The following is a 14,528-nucleotide window of genomic DNA, read 5'->3' on the forward strand; positions in this document are numbered from 1 at the left end:
CCCTTTGCAGGTGGCTGGAGGAGTGAGCACGATGAGATGGTGCCTGTCCCTGTGCCAGGCTGCTCCCTCCATCCCGGGCACCACTGCCAGCTGGTGCTGGGAGAGATGCTCAGGGGTCCGGGGTGGATGCTCGGGGTCCAGAAGGGATGCTCAGGTTCCAGGAGGGATGCTCAGGGGTCTGGGAGGGATGCTCGGGGTCCAGGAGGGATGCTCAAGGGTCTGGGAGGGATGTTTGGGGTCCAGGAGGGATGCTCAAGGGTCTGGGAGGGATGTTTGGGGTCCAGGAGGGATGCTCGGGGTCCAGGAGGGATGCTCAGGGGTCCGGGAGGGATGCTTGAGGACTGGGAGGGATGCTCAGGGGTTGGGGAGGGATGCTCGGGGTGTTGGGAAGGGATGCTCAGGGATCGGGGAGGGATGCTCAGGGGTCCAGGAGGGATGCTCAGGGATCGGGGAGGGATGCTCAGGGGTCCAGGAGGGATGCTCAGGGGGTGTGAGAGGGGTACTTAGGGGGTCGATGCCCGCATTTAACTCCCTGGTTGCAGAGTGAGACCCGCAGAAGAGCGAGTGTGCGTGTGTCAGTCAGCATCTCGAACCAATGGGTGCCTGGTAGGAGGTCTGCTTTCCCCGGTGCACACACTGAGCCTGGTGCTCCTTCTGCTAGTTGTGTGCGTGTGTGTGTGCGTGTGCAAGGGAAAATCAGAGACACTGCCTGCCTGCTCCCGTCTCTCTCTCTCTCTCTCTCTCTCTAGCTCACTAACTCAGTCTCCCTCCCTCTGCAAACATTGGATTTAAACCTGCTCAGAATTCAACGCAGACGAAAGCAGCGGCGGCAGGAGCAAGCCGCAAGCAAATCAGCCGCTAGTCTACCGCAGCTCCAAGATGTACCATCCTGCCTGCTGGATCGTCTTCACGGCCACAACTGCCCTGCTCTTCATCCCAGGTAGTGCAGAAAGCTTTTTTTCTCCAGGGGATGGGGTGGCACAGGCTTGCAGGGTGGGAAAGCCGAGTGGTGTTGCGCGCGTGGGGGACCCGGACTTCATGCACATTGCGCACGAACGCACACATGCAGGCAGGCAGCGAGTTGCTCTGCAGCAGGGAATTGCCGAGCGAGCGCTCCCGGCGAGCGGGATTCGGCAGAGACCGACCGTCCCCTCGGGCAACCTCTGGCTGTAAATGGTGGGGTGACCGAGCTTTTTCCCCTTCAAAGTTGGGCATCTCCTGTGCCCTCCCTCTCTCCCCAGCTGTCATGTTATTCCCGGTGCTCCCCCTCATCCCCGCTTCCCTCATTCCTGCCAGGCAAACTCAAATCGGGTGCCAGCCCCTCGCTCCCTTTTGCAAAGTGATAACGAACCCCCCGATGCGGGCACCCGTGGGGGCTGCGGCGGAGGTGCTGCAACCTCCAGGAGCCGAGGAGGTGGCTCCCGAAATAGGGGTTGGCCTCGTCCCTGCAGCGTGCCGGGGACGGATGAGGGGGGAGACGCCGGGATTTGGATCCAGCGCTTGGCTCCGTGCTGATGCTCAGCGGGTGGGTCGCGGCACTGCATGCGCGGGGAGGGAGCGCCGACGGGGGCGGACGGCAGAGCTGCACGCCGAGGGGAAGAAGTCGCCGGCATTTTTTTTTGATGATGATGTGCACTTTTAGCAGCTGGAAGGATCACGGTCCCTGTGCAAAGCAGCTGGGGACCTGGGTGTCGAGGCTCAGATTCGATCTTAACCCAACATGTGTTTTTCATGACTGTCAGTGAGAATTATGTTGGACTCAGGAGGGCAGGGAAGAGGCACGGCTGTAATTTCAGCAGCTTTCCGTGGTTTAGTTACAGCGCTGCGCTGTGCGGGGCTGGCGTGTGTGGGAAGAGGATGAGGCTGGCGGGGGAGAGGTTAGCTGTGTCACAGCTGGAAAACAGCTCTTTCCACAGCTGTGACCAACACGAGGGGCCTCGGGTTAAAACTTGCTTGCGGAGGCTCGTGCCGTGACACCATCCACATCCCGAGGTCCCATGGCAGAGCTGTGCCACGCTGCAGCCTGGGTGGTCGGCAGGTACAAGAGCCCCTGGCGCGGGGCCGGGTACCAGCGATGCTGCGTGGGATGCAGGGGGAGGTGATGTGCGTTAGCCTGGGGGAGCAGCGCTGTCCCCTGGGGCGTGCGATGGCGGGTTGAGGAGCACTCATGGAGAACCTCTGATGGCAGTGCCTCCAGCTCTTCAGCCATGCCCAAAACCAAAATGGTGCACCTTGAGTTTAGCACGTGAGCACCAGAAGGATGACGCGGCTGTGTGAGCAGCCTGACTTTGCCGAATGCAAGGAGGGGGGTTATTAAAAATATTATCTCGCTAAGGCAGGTGTGCCTGGCGTGGGGGCAGCTCCCCTCACCAAGGCTGTGCCGAGCAGAGTGTTGGCTCTTTCACCTTCTTGCTAGACAAGGTTCCTCTGGGTCAAAATTGCAAAGAAACGGATGCAAGGCAGCCACGCACGTCAAATGGGAGGACGTCTGACACTTGATGGACGGACGTCAAGGTGTCCTTAAGCTGCAGGAGCTGGCAGAGACCTGGCACGGAGCATTTTTGCTGGCTGTTTGGCCCAAGGCTTGGGCTAGCTCTGACAGCGGTGTGTGCCAGGGAAGGAAAAGGCCCGTACATTTCAGCCCCCAGTAACTTGGGAGAGGTTTCTTGATCCGCGCTTACGTGGTTGTAGCTTTCCCTTCTTATTCCTATTAAGCAGCAATATCTGCTTTGGCTTTGAATGTCCCCTGAGCCAAACCAGCCCAGGACTTTGCCCAGCTGGGCTCAGCTGTTAATCCATGGAGCTGAAACCTGCTGCCTGCGTTAGAGAAGGGGAATATTCCAGTGCGCCGGGCTGGCTGCTGGGTGCTTTCCCCTCCTGCCCCCACACCCACCATTTTCTGCCTCGAAGCACGGGGTTGGAGCATCTTTCCTTTTCATTTTCGCCTGTCTTGCAGCGGTTGGATGTTTTCCCTCCCTGCCCAACCTGCCCACAGCACTGATTTCAGCCGTAACTCTAACGCCAGTCATGTTGGCAGAGGATGGCAGCCGGTGCGGAGGGAAGTCAGATGGTCCCTGCCAACCCTCGGAGCCTGCACCTTCCCAGAGTGGTTTTTTTTTTTTTTTTTTGTGTGTGTGGGGGAACTGTTTATTATTTGCAAGTATAATCCCACGTGGTTTATGCAGGTGACGCTCCCCTGGGATATGCAGAGGCTGTTCGTGAAGTGCGAACCCTTTCCATCTCCAATTTTATCTGAATCCTGCGGGAGTTTCGCACGGGGCGGTTGAAGTGAGAAGGGAACCTGCTTTTAGAAGGTGTAATTAGAGTGAAGGGAAACATCACAACTTGAAGGCTCCTGCAGAAAATAGCATTGCAAAGTTATTATTAGCTGTAATAGCTTATTTGCCAGTTTTTTCCTCTTTCTCTCGCACCCACCTCTGTTCTTGCCCCCCTCCTCTTACTTTTGTTAGGAAAGATGCGTTTTTCCCATCGGGGCTCATGTCGTCTCGTTACCAATTTACTCTTGTGGAATCTAAAGACACGAAAGGTTAATGCAATAATGAAACCCTGACCCCTCTGGTCATGGATAGCGTCTTACTCTGCAGCTTTTTATTTCTTTGTAAGACAAGTTTCCATCCAAAATAATTTCGAAGGCTTAATGCTGTTGTCGTCGGGTGCCTTGGGGGAGGCGGGTTCCTGGACATCAGTTGCTCTCTGAGGTGGGCTCTTTCTGATGGGAAGGATGCTGAGGATTTTTAATGAGCCCAGCACTGCAGGATGGGGAAGAGGAACGGGTAATTTAATTGTCAAGCCATTGGCAAATGCTTTGAACTGCTGGGCGTTTTGGGTGCTGTTGTTTTGAGATGCACCAGACCAGGGTGAGCTGTGCTGCATCGGAGAATTAATTTGGGGCGGAGGGGGAGTATATTTGGCTGATCTGCAGTTACGGTGTGACATCATGGCCCTACAGGTGGCAAAAATCAATGCACATCAGCCTCATCGCTGCCTTTGCTGGCCTGGTGAAATGTCTCCTCGTGGCAGTGGCTCCTTCCAGAGGTCAGAAATCTGGCAGTGCAGGGTGAGATGAGCAATCCCGTTTCTCCCTGTTCCAGGGCATCGGGGTCAAGGTGAAGCTTATGGAGCGTGGAGAGTCCCCCAGTGCTCTGCCCTCCCCTCTTGCACCCAGGACCTGGTTTTTGCGTCCCCCCTCAGAGACTCTGCCTGCGCAACCCCTTACCTCATCTCCGCTTGGGCGCATGGCTTTGGTGGTAGTCGTAAATCTGGTCTAATGTTAAGAAACAGGCATTGCAGGAGTTCAAAACGCCTCTCCATCCCTTCCTAGCCCGCAGCCCCTGCCGTGGGAGCATGCTTTTCCCACTGCCACCATCACCTGTGACGTGGCTGTCACCTCTCTCCGACGAGGGATGCCGGGCTGGTGGAAGGCTGCTGATCCCTGCGACTAAGCCCAAGAATAAGTACCTGGAGCACATTAGTTCCGCTTTAGTGTCATTTCAATATGAGCGAGAGGGACTTAAAGGGATTTTCTGTGCTCTCCCAAAGGCTGGGGGTAGTAGCGGATAAGGCACTGCAGCCATCAATCCTCCATCAGTGGGAGATGCTGGGGAAGAAAGAGGTCCCAGCAGGACTGGGAGCCCGCACCGGCAGGCGTCAGCCCAAAAACGCTGCCTGGTCTTCCTCAGCTCAGGGCAACTTGGGCTGTAATTTCCCTGTTGGAGGTCGATTCCTCCATCCCCTGGCTCCCGGGACAGGGAGAAAGCTGGCATCGACCGTTTGGAGGATGTTTTGTTTCTGCCGGGGAGGAGCAGCGCTCGCTCTCGTTTCCAAATGTCGCGGGGAGGGAGCGTGACGGCAGAGCGGGCACAGGCAGCGAGCGCAGCTTCTGCGGCGTGCACGTCCCCGCGGCACAAGTTTTCGGAACAATTTGCTCTGGGGACTGTGGGTTGCGGGGCCGGTGGCTCGGGCGGCTGCCTTCCAGGATGCCCCAAAGTGGCGAACCTTGCTTTGCGTTTTCCAGCAGCTTCTCTTTGACAGCGGCTCCTTTGTGCATTCACTAGTCGCAGACGGCCGGGTGGAGGAGCTTTTGCTGGTGCAAATCCCTGCGAAAAACTGAAAAAGGAGAAATGTTTCAAAGGCACCGGTGGGAGCCGGGTACCTTAACCGGTGCCTTTGAAAATTTTCCCCAAAGGCGTGAATATTTGGTTATGGCAAATTTCAGGCTGCATAAACAGCTGTGTTCGGATTTTACACTTGAATATGCAATTTGAAGTTTGCGCTCTGCTTGGTTAGAAGCCGCCACTGCCGCTGGGCGAGGAGCGGGGAAGGGGGCTGCCGGGGTGCTGCGACGAGCCCTGGGGGGAGCAGGGTACCCGGGAGGGTCCTGTTGCTGCACTCAGGTGGAGGTAGAGGAAAACTTGCGTTTTTTTTTCTTTTTTTCTGTTACATCCTCCATGACGCTGTGGGCTTTGCAGCCCTGTCCTTTTCCCATCACCAGTTAGGGAAAGCCGGACACTGGTCCCCGTCCCTTCATACCTCCTGGCCTGAGCATCCCCTGAGATGCTCTTGGCTGCTGGCGAGCGCAAGATGGGGAATGATCTCAGCTGTCACACTTCTCTTTGCTTAAACTTAAAAATAATAACAGCTCTGCTGCAAATCTCCTCGCCTCCCAGTCCTCTCTCCCTTTCCCTAATGAAGGCTTGGTACTTATAATTACCAATGCGGCAACAGCACATACAGAGGTGGCTTTGACACTTGCTGCTCAGTGGGTGGGTTTTGCCAGGGAACTCCTCTTCGTTTCGTGCTTAGAGGAAAGAAGCGCTTTCCTGCCTGCTTCACAAAAACGTGGGGACTGCGGTGTCACCCTCAAAAGGTGGCCGAGCAAGGTGGCTCGCTAGGTCTAGAGGGGTAGGCATGGCAGGGGGTGCATCTGCCTTGCGAACTCATGGCAGCATCGGGTGTTGTGAGCGGGACCGTGGAGCTGGTGGGCTCTCCCTCTAGTCCCGGCTTAGGGTCAGAGAGCATGAGGTGGTGGAGGGCAGTGGTTTGGGGCATTGGTCTGAGTTGTGTGAAGGTGCTGGGCTTCTCCTGGCTGGTGTTTTGCTGTAGGAGGTGTCTCTTCAAGATCACCTGAAGCAGGGAGCGGTTGCGTGGTCACAGAAAGCAGAAACTGCAGTTTCTGGGGCTTTCTGGAAGGGAGACGTGGTGCTTCCCACAGATCTCGTGTCCTGGATCTGTCTCTGTGGGCTGAGTTTCCCAGATGGACACATCAGCCTTGGGCGCCAAGGCTCAGCTGGCTGCTGAGACCCAGCGGTGCATTGGTGTCGGGAGCAGCATCCTTGGGAGGAGCCGTTTTGGGGAAGATGGACCCGTTGCCTGTGCGGCAGAGTCATGTGCGTGCCGAACACGTGTGAGATGAGGCAAGGAAGGGGGGGGAAAAAAGAAGAGTTATTTTTAGATTCACTTTTCTGTGAATTCAGCGCTAGTGAAAAGTGCTGGATTGACAGCTCGGGAGACGGAAGCGGGCTGCAAACCGCGGGGAAGGGGTAGCCCAGCAGACATCCCTGCCAGCTCTGCGCTTCAGGATGGGATGCTGGGACTGGACTTGGTCGGCTCACACTGTTTAGACGGCAAAATCACTAGGAGTGTCAGTTGTGTGGACCAGAGCTGGTGCCCCAGTGGGGTTTTATGCAGAGGATACGAACTTCCTGGGGGACAAGCTGGGGTCACCTGTGCTTGGTGTGGCTTTGTCCTTTGTGGCTGACCCCATGGTGAGCTCCTCACGGCTCCTCAGCCACGTGAGGACCAGCTGAACCTGCAGCAGGAGGGCTTGGGCTTCCACCTGGTACAGCAGGACCATTGCTGTTTCCACTAGCCAAATTGCCCAGGCGTGTTTCTTCCCCATGCTCCTCGCAGAGCATGGAAGAGGAGGTCTTCCCGTGGCTTCCCAGGCTGCCTGCACCCCACGATGTCCTCTGTGAGCCGCCTTCCTCGGTTGTCCACCTGCCAGCCCAGCGCCTCCTCTCAACCAACTGTTTACTTCTGGCTTTTGTTTCCTGGACTTGTTGCTATGCATGCGGCGTGTGGAAGGAGCTCCAGCGAATGTAGGCCACACTTTGATTGTTCAGCAAGCTGGAAAATGATGATTATAATTTTTGACAGAAGGGAAGGAGGGGGAAGGAGATCTCTGGGCTTTCAAATCTGCTCTGTCATAAGCAGGATCTTGCAAGGGCCTTCTGATGGCTTCTCCCGCCCCAAAGGAAATGGCGTTTGCATAGCAAGAGGGGCTACAGGAAAAATTCCTCTCTTTACAAGGACAAACCGACGCTTCTTTCACCAGGCGTTCCACCTTGTGCGGCGGTCCTGTCAGAGCGCATAAGCGAAGTGCGGTTGGTGGTGGCCAGTAATCGAATGGGAAGCATCTGAGAGAAACCTGGATGCTGCTAAAAAAAAAAAAAACAAAAAAAAAAACCAAACAAAAAACCCCCAGTCCCACACACGGGGCCCGTGCTTCACAGTGCATCTGCTGACAGAGGTCCTGGCGGAGCGCTGCCTGCAGTGCCAGCCCCAGGGGACACGAGCATCTAAGCCCTTAACGCCAGCCTGTGCAGAGCATCCTGAAACTGTCTGGAAATGAAGCCCAAAAGACCCTGTAGGCTTATCCCAAGCAGGCGGCTACATTTGGGGCCACATCATGGCTGGACCTGTCTCGGCACATTCCTGTGGAGACCTCAGCTGCTCCCGCCGTGCCCCTTCCCAGCTCGGCGGTCCGGATGGTCACCGTTGGCATTGGCTGCACGCTCCCCACTGGATCGTCCCGTTTATTTATTTTACTCAATGGCATTGGCTAATTTCCACTTTAAGGTTTTTTTTTTTGGCGGTGTTGTTTATTTTAATGCGATCACTTCTAATGAGGCTAATGACATTTAGTCTCTGTGGCGGCGCATTTTAATTTGGTCACCGAAATGTCAGCGCCAGGCAGCCGCCTCCTATCTGCCCGTGACAAAAGGCACCGCAGACAAAGGGGCTCTGTCCCCGGCTGTCCCTCGCCCTCCTTATCTCCTGCCTCCCAGGGACAGGGCCAGGACGTTTGGCAAAGCCACCCTGCCACCGTCCCCTCCTCTGCTGGCACCAGGGGAGCGGGCTCGGCCGCCAAACGCTGCGAGGATGAAAGGCGAGGGCTGCCGGAAACGCAACCTTTAGAGGCGAGCCAGCGCGACATAATTAATCAGATGTCAAAACCTCTAAGCAAAGTTTGCTTTGATCGGCAGGGAAATCTGTCAAACAGGTCATTCCGCTGCCCGTGGCGCTTTTCCCTCTCTCTCTGCCCATCGTCTACCTTCCCACCTCTCCTTTCCATGGCCGGGGTGGCGATCTCCTATAGGCAGGTGAGACCTTCCAGCTGGCAAAGTGTGGACCAGCATCTCCTCGTCATCACCGGAGCCGATGGCAGGGCTGGCACCGTGGGACAAAGCGGTGCGGGCGTTCCTGAGCCCCTTTGCCGAAATGCCGTGGGGTTGGAAATGGGACAGCAGGGAGGTGGTGGAGGTAGGGGGTCCAGTAGGATCCTACGAGGATGTAGGCGTTTGCAGAGGTCGAGGTGGTCCAGTGCCGCCCTGTGGAACTGGAGAGGGCTGTGGTGCGAAGTCGGGGTGTCAGGAGCAGCCGAAACCCCAAGGGAGGGGTTGCAGGTGGCTGCCCGGAAGAGACGGCAACTTCTCTGCGTTGTATTGTACTTGAGTCCTCTCAAGATGTTGAACCTTAGAAGCCCGAGCCGTTTTGCTTAAGAATGAGTCCTTTTTTCTGCAATCTGGGTCCGAATGCAGCTGGATTTGATCTGTTCTCCTTTGATCTGTTCCTCCCTCTCCATTCTGTGTACCAGGAATGGATGAAGATTAAAGTTTGCAGCTTCTGAGCAAACTAGGTTGCTCATCACTGCGTGATACCCAATTACCTGCTGATACCTCAGGAGTGAGAAGGTATTGATCCTGCTTGGATGTGAACTTGTTCAACCAAAGAGTCTGGATATTTCAAATTTGTTGCTTAGGACATGCCGTTTCCTTTAGGAATCAAAGCGCGATGCCGGCTGTGTTTGTGTGCCCTGTGGTCCTCGAAGCTGATGGGAGGTGGATCTGTCGTCTTTGCCACATGGGAAAGTGACCAATAAGTGATAAATAATAGCATCTCTACTCTCCGCAGTACAGGAGGGATGTAGATGTAATGACTTTTGTGATGTGCATGAGGAGTATCTCCATTTTACTGCAAATGAGTCCTCAGAAGCTGATTTCCCCGCCCCGTGTGGGTGGTTTTCTGTGCCCTCTCCGCACACCATCTCTTTGTGAGTGCCTCAGGCTGCAGGAGGGCCACTGATGGCATCCCCCGCATCTGCCTTCCTCCTGTCTTCTGCTGCCCATCGTGTTCCCAACCAGAAATAGCCCATCAATTCGAAAGAAAAACAAAAATTTCTCCCAAAATTACGTGGTGAGAAGAGACTGGAGGGACTGGATGGACTGGATGGAAACGTTTATTTCTGAAACATGGTGGTATCAGGTCTTGCTCTTGCGTAGTGGTTGTTTCTAGTAGATCTTAAAACACTTCACGGAGAAGAGAAATTCCGTTGTCCCTGTTTTTGCAGACAGGAAAGCCAAGGAATAAAGAGGGAAAATGGTTTGCCGGAGGCATGTGCAGAGACATGTGTTAAGAGACATGTCTTCGCTGTAGCTCCAAATCTGAAGTGGAGGTTTCTGCACGTTTTTCCTTGTGAAACAGTGAGTTTCAGCTTCCTCCTTTGAGAAACACAGGAGAAAGACTGTGAGATCAGAACTTGGGGTCCTAAAATCCCTGTGCTGGACTCCGGTGGAGCTGGAGCATCACTGAGCTTGTGGGCTTGCGGGTATGTGACCATCGGAGCAGCGTCACTGGCAGGAGAGGCTGTGCCACGCTTCGGGTAGCGATGTCTGGAGGTGGGCAAATGTGAATTCACGATTAGCAAGAGGCTTAGTCCGGCTTTGTGAGTGGAGGGACACCCTCTGCTCCTCTCGAAGTGTGCTTGATCTCCCCACCCTTTCGCATCTCGTCTCTGCCTCCTTCCCCCAAGGGCTGAGAGTGATGATCTCCGAGACGAAACCAGGAGGTGAACAGAGGAGAAGATCTCGAGCACACTCTTCACATCGGGGCTCTGAATGGAAGCGCTCTTTGCAATTTAAGGGAGAGCACGCGTTTGTCCCGGTGACGCCTGCTCTGCCTCCGCTTTGTGCTCTGCTCCGAGGCCGAGAGCCGATGCCTTTGCCAGCCGTTCCGTATCCTCGGGATACTTTATCTTTATAAAGTAGCAATAAGTGGACAGTATAATATATTTCACTTTTAATAAGGTGTTGCCAGTTGCACACACTCCTCAGAGCAATTAGTGTCAAAAGCAGCTAAGCAATGGCGGGGAGCCGTAATTCGACTGTTTACCGGGTTGGAGGATTTATGGGGGGAGCTGCGGTCGCAGCTTGGCTGGAGATACCGGAGGTGCTGTGGCTTTAAAACCACGCGTCCCCGAGCTGTTGAGAGTCCTGCTGAGTCGTGGCAACTCTTGAGAGGTTCAAACGAGCCACTGCTTCATTTTGGTGCCCCCCCCCCGGCAGGTGGCTGCCCGGAAGAGACGGCAACTTCTCTGCGTTGTATTGTACTTGAGTCCTCTCAAGATGTTGAACCTTAGAAGCCCGAGCCGTTTTGCTTAAGAATGAGTCCTTTTTTCTGCAATCTGGGTCCGAATGCAGCTGGATTTGATCTGTTCTCCTTTGATCTGTTCCTCCCTCTCCATTCTGTGTACCAGGAATGGATGAAGATTAAAGTTTGCAGCTTCTGAGCAAACTAGGTTGCTCATCACTGCGTGATACCCAATTACCTGCTGATACCTCAGGAGTGAGAAGGTATTGATCCTGCTTGGATGTGAACTTGTTCAACCAAAGAGTCTGGATATTTCAAATTTGTTGCTTAGGACATGCCGTTTCCTTTAGGAATCAAAGCGCGATGCCGGCTGTGTTTGTGTGCCCTGTGGTCCTCGAAGCTGATGGGAGGTGGATCTGTCGTCTTTGCCACATGGGAAAGTGACCAATAAGTGATAAATAATAGCATCTCTACTCTCCGCAGTACAGGAGGGATGTAGATGTAATGACTTTTGTGATGTGCATGAGGAGTATCTCCATTTTACTGCAAATGAGTCCTCAGAAGCTGATTTCCCCGCCCCGTGCAGGTGGTTTTCTGTGCCCTCTCCGCACACCATCTCTTTGTGAGTGCCTCAGGCTGCAGGAGGGCCACTGATGGCATCCCCCGCATCTGCCTTCCTCTTGTCTTCTGCTGCCCATCGTGTTCCCAACCAGAAATAGCCCATCAATTCGAAAGAAAAACAAAAATTTCTCCCAAAATTACGTGGTGAGAAGAGACTGGAGGGACTGGATGGACTGGATGGAAACGTTTATTTCTGAAACATGGTGGTATCAGGTCTTGCTCTTGCGTAGTGGTTGTTTCTAGTAGATCTTAAAACACTTCACGGAGAAGAGAAATTCCGTTGTCCCTGTTTTTGCAGACAGGAAAGCCAAGGAATAAAGAGGGAAAATGGTTTGCCGGAGGCACGTGCAGAGACATGTGTTAAGAGACATGTCTTCGCTGTAGCTCCAAATCTGAAGTGGAGGTTTCTGCACGTTTTTCCTTGTGAAACAGTGAGTTTCAGCTTCCTCCTTTGAGAAACACAGGAGAAAGACTGTGAGATCAGAACTTGGGGTCCTAAAATCCCTGTGCTGGACTCCGGTGGAGCTGGAGCATCACTGAGCTTGTGGGCTTGCGGGTATGTGACCATCGGAGCAGTGTCACTGGCAGGAGAGGCTGTGCCACGCTTCGGGTAGCGATGTCTGGAGGTGGGCAAATGTGAATTCACGATTAGCAAGAGGCTTAGTCCGGCTTTGTGAGTGGAGGGACACCCTCTGCTCCTCTCGAAGTGTGCTTGATCTCCCCACCCTTTCGCATCTCGTCTCTGCCTCCTTCCTCCAAGGGCTGAGAGTGATGATCTCCGAGACGAAACCAGGAGGTGAACAGAGGAGAAGATCTCGAGCACACTCTTCACATCGGGGCTCTGAATGGAAGCGCTCTTTGCAATTTAAGGGAGAGCACGCGTTTGTCCCGGTGACGCCTGCTCTGCCTCCGCTTTGTGCTCTGCTCCGAGGCCGAGAGCCGATGCCTTTGCCAGCCGTTCCGTATCCTCGGGATACTTTATCTTTATAAAGTAGCAATAAGTGGACAGTATAATATATTTCACTTTTAATAAGGTGTTGCCAGTTGCACACACTCCTCAGAGCAATTAGTGTCAAAAGCAGCTAAGCAATGGCGGGGAGCCGTAATTCGACTGTTTACCGGGTTGGAGGATTTATGGGGGGAGCCGCGGTCGCAGCTTGGCTGGAGATACCGGAGGTGCTGTGGCTTTAAAACCACGCGTCCCCGAGCTGTTGAGAGTCCTGCTGAGTCGTGGCAACTCTTGAGAGGTTCAAACGAGCCACTGCTTCATTTTGGTGCCCCCCCAGCTCCGAGGCTTGGGAGGATGCCTCTGAAAGGGGATGCTGAGCCAGCTGATGTGCTCCAGCCAGCCGGGCGGTTGCCCAAAATTCAGGTGGGGAGGACCTGTTTGCTCTTTGTACATTGGTCTGGAAGGCAGAATTTGTGGTGTGAGGGTGTCCTTATCGGGGAAAGGTGGCATCCGCATCGAAGGGAGACCCTGGGCTTGCTTGGTACGTGGGTGGTGAGCTGATGGAGGTGGTCTGACCGGCCGGCTGGAGGCAGGGCTGGAGCGGGGAGTTTTCAGGTCTTGGGAAGGCTTTTCTGCATCCTTCTAGCCCGTGAAATACCTGGGTATATCCAGAGCTGATGGGGGACCATGCGTGGTCGTGTGAAAGTAACCCCGTTTTCTATCCCAGGCATACAGGACTTCTTGCATTAGTTTTAATTTTTATTTTTTTTAGCATGGAGGCGTGTTGGGCAAAGAGCTTCAGAGAGCTCAGCTGAGGTGCTTGTCTCTGCCTCCCTCCCGTGAACTGAACATCCCCTGCTTTTGTCTGGGGACTCTCTGATCATCACAGGTTGCGCTGTGCAGTAGGAAGGCAGTTTTGATAAAGACTGTCCGCGTGTTGATCTCTCTGCCGTGGCAGTCAGCTAAGCCATCCTGCCAGAGTTCTCCTACCCACATCTAACCGGGCTCACGCTGGTTCCCAGAGGCTTGTCCTGGCAGTCCTTGGCTGGCAATAGCTTCGTGGGTGGACAAAAAGCGGCGTTACTGTGACGAGGTGGCGTGGATGGAGGTGCCGCTGTGCCTAACGGTACGGATCGGGCTGCAGATGCTGCGGGATTCAACCCAGCTGGGGAAGCAAACTCGGTTTGTGTCAGACCTGTCGGATCTGATTTGGGGGGTTTGAAATCAGACCGTCGGGGAACGCACGTGAAAGAGCCGGCTCGCAGCTGCTAACGAGCGAGGCGTGATGCCAGGGATGCAGCCGGTGGGTTTTGCATCCCCGGCCCCCGGGTGCCGCCGGCGTCTGTGCGTCTCAACCTGCGCCTCTCGTGGTGGTCACCATCCCAGCCCCGCTTCCAGGCGAAGCCTTCGCCTTCCCCCGCGGAGGAAAGAGCCAGAGCATTTGGTTTCTAGAGCAATATATCTGAGCCCGTGCCCCCGTCTGCTCCCCCTTTCCCCACCCCCTGTTTCTCCGTTCAATAAAGTCCCAGTTTCTTGGGTTTGTTCTCCGAATTGAAAGCCTTCCATTTTCACACCTCTGTAATTGGTGCTATCTGTTGAGAGAAACTCTGCAACTCCAGCCAGCCAAGGTCAGGAGGAGCTGAATTGAATTAAAAGGAGCAGAAATTGGTTCGAGGTGGGCAGAGGGCCGCGGGGAGAACTATGCAATTTCTCTCCTCGGGGCTCCTGATGAGCAGAGCGAGCGGCAGCTTCCCATCTCAGCCCGCGGGGGGCTGACATCGGCCCACCCACACCTTAATCTGCTCACCGAGGTGGGCACCTCTCAATTGAAAACAAGGAAATGAAACCCAGCATCTCCTCCTTTTATCTGGTCAGCGGGACAGGGCTCAGCTCCTCTGCTTCCTTGGCTAGGATGCTGGCAACTGTCACTGAAATGACCTTGCGGTGATTAAATACAGCAAGAAATGATGTTTTTAATAAAAAACTAAAGCTGTGATACAAGCTGATGGCTAGGAGATGTAAGATGCCGGGCTCTAATCCGACCTGTAACTCAAACCCGGGTGGAAAAACCCCAGTGCTGTTGGACTGAGTTAAGGGTGAGCATCCTGGCGCTGGGATCACGGTTCCCCAGCTCAGTCCCTGCTGGCTTAACTTGGTGTAAAACCTGAGCGACTTCAGCCAAAGCCGCTGGATTTATAGCCCTGTGGTAGAGCTATGGCTGGAGAGTGTGCTGGGAAGTGCCGTGGTGTAGAGTTGTCTTAGGGGAATAGACGTGATGCTTAGAGCTCTT

The 14,528-nt window shown here is 54.6% G+C and overlaps 2 protein-coding genes across 2 annotated transcripts in view; both read left to right on the top strand.

Moving 5' to 3' along the window:
* The window catches only part of IGSF9B (immunoglobulin superfamily, member 9B), a 118,545-nt gene extending 117,788 nt beyond the window's left edge, over positions 1-757 (top strand). Inside the window, exon 22 of the mRNA XM_009890822.1 lies at positions 750-757. Within this exon, the coding sequence (XP_009889124.1) occupies positions 750-757 (8 nt within the window). The remainder of the gene's footprint in view (positions 1-749) is intronic.
* A 122-nt stretch (positions 758-879) lies between these two features.
* The window catches only part of LOC104291570 (opioid-binding protein/cell adhesion molecule homolog), a 293,742-nt gene continuing 280,093 nt past the window's right edge, over positions 880-14,528 (top strand). The window contains exon 1 of the mRNA XM_009890823.1: positions 880-943. Coding sequence (XP_009889125.1) covers positions 880-943 — 64 coding nt within the window. The remainder of the gene's footprint in view (positions 944-14,528) is intronic.

Source organism: Charadrius vociferus, unplaced genomic scaffold, assembly GCF_000708025.1.
Source record: "Charadrius vociferus isolate BGI_N301 unplaced genomic scaffold, ASM70802v2 scaffold858, whole genome shotgun sequence".
Taxonomy (NCBI): domain Eukaryota; kingdom Metazoa; phylum Chordata; class Aves; order Charadriiformes; family Charadriidae; genus Charadrius; species Charadrius vociferus.